The sequence below is a fragment of the Indicator indicator genome, chromosome 17, assembly GCF_027791375.1.
Source record: "Indicator indicator isolate 239-I01 chromosome 17, UM_Iind_1.1, whole genome shotgun sequence".
In the NCBI taxonomy this organism is placed as follows: domain Eukaryota; kingdom Metazoa; phylum Chordata; class Aves; order Piciformes; family Indicatoridae; genus Indicator; species Indicator indicator.
In genome coordinates, this window is record NC_072026.1 from 13,150,339 (window position 1) to 13,158,073 (window position 7,735).

Consider the following 7,735-nt stretch of genomic DNA (forward strand, 5'->3'; position numbering starts at 1 on the left):
TCTGTGAAGGGAAACATTTTCCCACTAAAGGATTTCCAGAGTACAAGCTTGCCTATGCTAGCTGTCAAGTATTTGACTTCTTACATTTAGGGCATACAAATGGCAACAGACCTCATTACACATTTTAGTAGGTTAGAAAATTCCTAAGCAGAGAAGGGGTGATTACCTTGGTCTGAAAACATGAGTAATAAAATCTCAAGCAATTCCATGTGGTTTACAAAAACAAAAGCTTTATCTCTGCAGCCTCACAGAAGGAACGTTTTGTTTCATCATGCCTGCCAAGCTCTGTGTTACTGGCTGAAGGCATCGGACTCAGCTTCCTCAATGCTTCAGCCTGGTCTCCTCAGCCTGCAAGGTCTGGCAGCGCTCAGACAAGTATTCTCCAGTTACTGCAGCAACCACCCAAGTGGCCAGTGCACTGGAGCAGCCACTTCATATTTGAGCAATAAGCATCAATCAATTTTTAAACACAACGAGCACTCTAAACCACCGTACACTACCCCAATTTCCTTAAAGGCTTCATCCAGTCTGAGAAAGTTTCCTGATCTTTGAGATCCTGTCAGAGAGCAACAACTCCACAGTCAAATTCTATTAGACCATTTAAAACCTTTAAAACATAACGATACCTATTTGTGTAAAAGCTTTTGTTGTTTTTGTTTCTTCTGCTTGTTGAAATGCATAGTGTCTTTCTAAACAGATTAAATTTAGCCAGCCATAAAGAATGCGTATGTGGCTGTAGGTGCTGCCCACATGCAGCCATGAAACTGAACTACGGGTTGGCATGTGCTCCTCTTTTGGAGGCCCTGCTTTAGATGGGAGTGCTGAAGTGCCCAAGGAAAGGGGTTTTCATTCCCTGCACCCTGTCGACTGGAGGAAGTTCTCTGTATTATCTTCACAATAGGCCAGTGCATAGGCAGCAGAAGGGTATCCCCGAGATCCATTATTATGCAAATGTAGCAGTGCTAACAAAAGGGAACAGAAGAATCATTGCACCCTGCTGTAGGGAAAAGCGCTTGTAGAAAAGCTAGTGTCACCTCAGGGAAAAAGAAACCTCTGGTCAGTTTGGTATAATTTAAAAAGAAACTGCCCCTTTGGTGGTGCTTATGCATTCCAAAATAGGTCCATTTGTATGGAAAGAGACAACATAAAACTTCAAAGATCATTTTAAGAGCACATTCACATATTATTGCAGTACATAACACTGAAAAACACTAAGGATTTGGCAAAGAATCTTCCTTACATTACTCTTTCAAAGCTGGGTATATTGCAAAGAAATTAAAAAGCGTTCTAGTTCTGCAGCCACACAGAGCTATAAACTATTGAACCTAAAGCCAGACCAGACCAGAGTTAACTTATTTATCCCGCTTAGCACGACTATTTGCCAACTTTATACCTACCCAAACTGCTTTATAAGCCTCACACGATTCTCTATCACAACCCTCTGGCAAAATCCAGTGTACAGCCAGTGCAACCAGTGCACATGCATTGTCAACCAGTGCAGATGTTGATTGCACTGAAGTTGCTCAGCAGATGAAAATTTAGGATGTTACAACTCACGCCACCAAATAGTTGGACATTATAAAATGTACTGATGATGTAGTCGTAGGAAGTGGGCCTTACAACCAATACACACTGTGCCCTGTATGTATATGACATAGCACCATGAACCAAACCAAGCCTTTACAAACACCACAAGCAAATTGAAGTTGATCTTAAAAAAACCAAACCAACTCCCAACAGACAACTTGCACTCTTCCATCAAACAACCTGCTTTTAGACAGCTTCTCACTTCATCCTTAAACATCCCTGGGATACACAGGATCTTTCACACAACTTTAAAGGTATGCATAAAGCTTGGAAACAAACTTTTATGAGTGCTTCATTGATTCATTGACTGAGAGGACAACACGATTTCAGCCACACTTGAGCTTCTGGCAGTATCCTTGCAAAAAGCTGTATATTTTATTTGAAGAGCATAGGAAGGTTTGATTAATCCCAGAGCTCTGTTGGCATAGAGACTTACCAAGATGTGCTTTCAGGAAAACAAGAGCTGACTGTTTGATGCCATCACCACTAGGGCTAGCATCATTCCCCACAGAAACTAACAGCACTTTTGCTTAGCTGTGACCCTAAGCAATGTGTAAAGTTGACCAATGAGAGGGAATACTCCCTGCAATTCCATTCCTGAATATGTGAATATCCAACTACTGAAAAAATACCAAAATTTAGACCATAATAGAAGTCTGGTGTAGTATGGGTGGTGTGGCATGGGTGATGTGGGGTGGGGTGCTACCTAAGAGTACACATCACCCCTTTAATTGCACAAAGGAAGAGAGCCTCCTCCACTTGCCTCACATCCTACAAAGGCTGTCCTCTGACCAAAGCACTACAACCCTTCCCTTCTAAGGATGACTCTGAACATGACATTGAAAGAAAAACAGATTGTACTATTCCCTCTTCAGGAATAGTGAGTCTGAGAAAGATGAAAATACCTTTTCTAGCATAATAGAAGCAGAGTTACTCCAAAACACAGGGAGTGAAGTGTGCGAAACTCTTATCTGACACATTTATTTGAAATAAATATGCCACATAGCTTTTAGCTGGAATGTGGCACATGTATTTTGTGATTAGCCCAAAGGGCAAAATAAACTGTTTGGAATTTTCCAGATTCCTTCCTTGTTGGGATTAGGAAGAGGTTGCCCTCAGCACTGACTATCCAAGTATGCACATTTCCATGGACATCGAAAATACATAGACAGCTACTTTTCTCCATAGAAAAGGGACAAATATAATCCTAATTTAATCATAGTCATTTTATGCCACTAGTATTTGCAGAATACATACACAGAAACCCTCCTGTGTCTCTCCCCATAACCTGTGACAAAAATGCCTAGGACCACTTCAACAATCACAGAACTTTCAGAGAAAAATATTATTATATAAAAATCCGTATGTTGGGGAGGGAATGCAAGCACTCCTGTTAACAAGAGCAGCAGGGATTCCAAATCTGAACTAAACAGTCACATAGAATGCTCTGCATTCAAATTCCTTGCCACATTATCCATAGACCCTGATTAAAAACCGCTGATGTCCCATGTTTTGAAAATGAAAACAAATGATTACAAACTGGGTTTACTTTAAAAAAAAAAAAAAAAAAGTTCCTGTAGCAAGAATGCATTGCTGCTGGGAGTCTGCCACATATAATGGAAATGATACACAGATGGGTTGGGCATTGTGATTTTATCCATAAAAAATTAGCCCCGCCTGTATCCCAGATGAATGGCTGTGGCTACGGCATTTGTCCGGTCAGGTTACTGGATTAAATTTCTAAAATAGAATGGCACACGTCAGCTGCAGACAGGGTGGAACCAACTAAGAACCACTCCCATGTGCAGAAACGGTTTAGTTAGCAAAGTGTTATGGCCCACAGGCATAAAGTTTACCCAGCTTTTCCAGTTCATTTACAATATCGGAATCAAGGTCACTCCTTCTTCTTTTTGGGATGGGACAGATCAATAACTCAGCCAACTCACCATCTCTCACTTCATCTTTCATCCTGGTTTTTTAATAGAATATCTACATCACAAGTTATAAAAGGAGCAAAATGCCCTAACAACTGAAAGTCCATATAATTCTAGTCTATCTAAATAAAACCATGTGCAGCCATCTCCTGGAACCATTAGAAGACTACCTGTTTCAGTAATAACAATTAACTCTTTAACCTCTACCTAACATAGCTTCACCAATTTGCTTTATTGCTCCATGTAGTCATTTATTCCCTTTTCACCTTGTATTCTGTGACCCTGCAAAAATGAGCTGACTTGTACTTATATTCCTCCTCACCAATAATATCCCTGGAGGTTTCGTCATTGAAGCAGGAACAGACTAAACCCATTGCAAGTAGCACAGTGAGGCATCCCCCGTGTCACGTTCATCAAACCTTCTACTAAAGGCTTACTGCATCAGCTCTGGAAAGTACAAAGCACACTGCATGTACTTGGGTAATAAAATCATAAAAGAAAATAGAGAAGTACTTGGTGCTCCACCCACAAAAATACTTCAAAGACTAGCATCATTGAGAAATTGTTCCCCTTTGGGGGAAAAATAAATGTCTGCTACTTTGGACACTGCACAATGGGTTGTTAACTAACCTGTGGGCACTACAGTAGTAAGCATAATTAAGGAAAATTAGGGTTTTTAAAGTAAACATCTTTGAAGATCACAGAATCACGAAATTGTCAGGGTTGGAAGGGACCTCAAAGATCATCCAGTCCCAGTCTCCTTGCCACAGGCAGGGACACCCCACACTAGGTCAGGTTGCTCAGAGCCCCATCTAGCCTCGCCTTAAAAACTTCCAGGGATGGGGCTCTATGCTATTTCTAGAATACTAATTCTAATTTCAGGGAGTAGACCTGTTCTCCCAGGAACACACCACTGTCAACTCCTGGCTGCTAACTACTTTGCAATCCTGATTGGCCATTTACCCTTTATCAGAAATATAAGATGCCATTAGCTCAGCTGTACCACCTACAAAAAACATTGCACTAGAGTAAATATCAGTGAAAAATCAGTTCCTTCATGTTAAAATGAAAAATAAGGAATGATGCATTTACTACTATACTACATCCTCAAAATTGTACGTACTTTTGCGTGCCCCTTAAGCTGAGCACACAAATCAAAACCAAGAGCAGAATCAGGCATGTTGTTCTTCTGCAGCATGTAAAAGAAAAGTTTCATAAAAGGCCCATCCAAGCAGCAAATGCTGTCTAAATGCCCTGTGAAGTCCAAAGGCTTCCAGTTTAGTCCCTAACAGAGGATAAAATCAGTTGGCAATTAAGAATTTTCCAACAGTATAAAAATACCAGAAATACAAAGATTAAGGACCAGGTAGAAAAATCAGGAAAAGTAAATGATGTTAAAAACTCCGAGAGTATGCATTTGAAATATGTCACCATGCAAGCAGGCTTACCTAACTAAGCATGGATTTATTGAAGTAATTCCCTCTCTAGCCACAATTGTAGATGGTAAAGTGACTTTGATGAGTTGTTCTATCATACTGATGAAAATAACCATCTGTTTCTAAACATGGCTTATCTATAAGCACGTTTATCTCCAAGTCCTCTACAATCAAGGTGGTTTTGCAAAGCATTTTTCAAACCAGCCATCTGTGGGAGGAGACAGGGTGGGCAAAAATTTTATCTACTGGAAATACTGCATTTCAGACATTTTTTTCATTCCAGTTGGAACAAAGGTTAGGAAGTAAAAAATCCTGAAAACTTAGGCTTTTCAGGGTAAGATAAAATGCATGCTTTTAACATGGAAAAATCACTAGTTCTGGGCACACCTTTCATACTCTGCAGCAAGCACCAAGTGCTTGGATTTCAGCAGTATGGGAAATCAAGAATCTGCAGGCAGTTGCACAGGTGGGAAGACAAAAATAAACAGAGACCAGGCAAAGAAAACCTCCTTCCCAGCTTCCAACTGCACCAACAGATTCTTCATGGCCTTTCAAGCTTTACCTGAGCAGCATTCCCACTGAGAATCTGGTTTTTCAAACCCATGGGGACAGACAAATCAACTGTTCATCAGCTGGAAACTAGCAAAAGTGAGTAGCACCCCAAAATGGGATGCAGATACAAATGGCAAGGCTGAAGAAGTGCAAGAAAGAGAAGGAACATCAGAACAGGCAGTGAGGAGTAACGAGGCTTGGAATTGGAGGCTTTTAAATAAGGGGTTTGTTCCCATTTTCAAATTCTACCCATCCAGTGGAACCAGAGCTATGGCCAAGTCTACCTCCTTCCTTGGAGTGTCCGTGCCTGCCACCTTCTCAGTTACCTTATTCTAGCTTTGTTTTCATATAATAGCTCTGTGGGGACCTGATCCTGGGCATGACTTAAATTTGCAGAGGAACCTCTAAATTAAAGTGCGTTTTTCTGCATTTTTTTTCTGCTCTGTTCTTTCTGGCAATGCCCCCAGAAAAGGTTCCTGGCTCCTGTCTTTGAGCCTGGTTGGATGTGTGTGCAGAATGAACATTGCACAACAGTCCACAATTAAAGATGACCATTCAAGACTCTCAGGATTGTGATGCATCTAATGAATCCAAGATGTTAAATCAGGCAGCAATTTTCTTACTACAGAATAACTCCACTTTCATTGCACTTGCATGTAGCATATAACGTGCACAACAGGATGGTACATTTAGTATTGCAACTGTTAGTTCAGACTGGGCTGCCCTTCTCACTTCACTGTGGCTCTGCAAGAGAAGGCAAGCAATCTGTCCTTTCATGGTAAAACAACCCTTTGTAGCAACTGAGCCAGTCAAGCCCTTCCCTGCAGGGCAGAACTGATTTGCTTAAGGATTCCTCTCCTGCCCAGCAAGAACATTACTAGCAGTTAAGCCAGATGCAAATTAGACAGCAACTTGAAAAACCAAAAATGGATGTGTTCCACATGTTGAAGAAGACCATGGCTATCATGTTGTCTCCTCTTCCCAATGACACTGACATAGGAGAACTGAGGAAGAGAGAAAATATAAACTCAGGTAAACAGCTACAAAATGCCAAAGGAAATTTAAGTATTTCCACTCTGCACCCATATATTTAATTTACTGTTTGGGCTATTTACTTTCAAGTAACAATCCTAAGCAGACTGGCTGTCTATTCATCAACAGTGGATGTCACAAACTTCTGCCAAGACAGAATGTACAATCTCTGTTACAGATAATCTTACCTGGCTGGAAGAGGAAAAGACAAAATGCCTTTATAACATTTATCTAGATTAAACAGATCAGAGGAGGTATAGCTTGACGCAGTATTTTGACAGGATGAGAGTATGTTTGCTGAGGAATAAGTACTGATTAAATCTGAGACAATGTGTGCCACAAACACTTCTGCTAAGGAAACCAAAAAAGGACAAAACATAGAACTGGCAGAATGAATGTATCATTTTATTTACAAATATCGTATTTTTCAGCCTGATTCTAGGTTATTAAGCAGATTGTTCATTTTAAATTGATATATTACAAATTACAAAACCAAAAGTCGTAGCTAGTACTGGATAAGGGAAGGAAAAAGTGAGAAAAGGAAACTATTTTTAGCAGCATTTAAGAAAAATGTGAAAATATCTTCTGAGACATCATTATCAAAAGTGCATGCATTGAAAGCAATACAAAGGATTCCTTTCATCATTAATTTTCTTCTTTTCTCTCTATATGTAACATGTATTTTTTTAGAATTTTTGTTTCCTTATTTTACATGTTGGGGGGGGCAGAAACAAGCCTTTAGTCTTCAGATTGACTTAAAGAAAAGGCATAAAATAAGCACATGAAACATCAACTTTCAGATGTCTAGCTTGTCACAGAACTTGATAAGAAATTTGAAGAAAGTTTTTTTCAGTCTTTACTAAACCATGCAAAGGAAAAACCTGTCATCAGGAAGACTCAAAAGTGATGCATTCAGAACTGAAATGCCCACTTAATATAATCTCCAAACTTTTTTTTTTCTTTTACCAAAGGCACAAATCTTTATCAATAGGTGCCTGCTCTTGTAAGGGACTGTTTGAAATGGTGACTTGTTAAAAAATTTAACCCTCTAATCCCCACACACCTACTGCATACAACACTGTCTTCCCAAAGACAAACTGCCTGGATTTCTCTTATGGGTGGATGACAGAAAGTGGTTCAGCAGTAAAAGCAGACAAAATAAACTCTCAACTGATTAATGTAAAGAAATGACAA

General features: G+C 39.8%; 1 protein-coding gene across 1 annotated transcript in view; it reads right to left on the minus strand.

Moving 5' to 3' along the window:
* COL4A6 (collagen type IV alpha 6 chain) overlaps positions 1–5,561 on the minus strand; it is a 91,210-nt gene extending 85,649 nt beyond the window's left edge. Inside the window, exon 1 of the mRNA XM_054388861.1 lies at positions 5,520–5,561. Coding sequence (XP_054244836.1) covers positions 5,520–5,561 — 42 coding nt within the window. The remainder of the gene's footprint in view (positions 1–5,519) is intronic.
* Between the last annotated feature and the right edge of the window lie 2,174 nt (positions 5,562–7,735).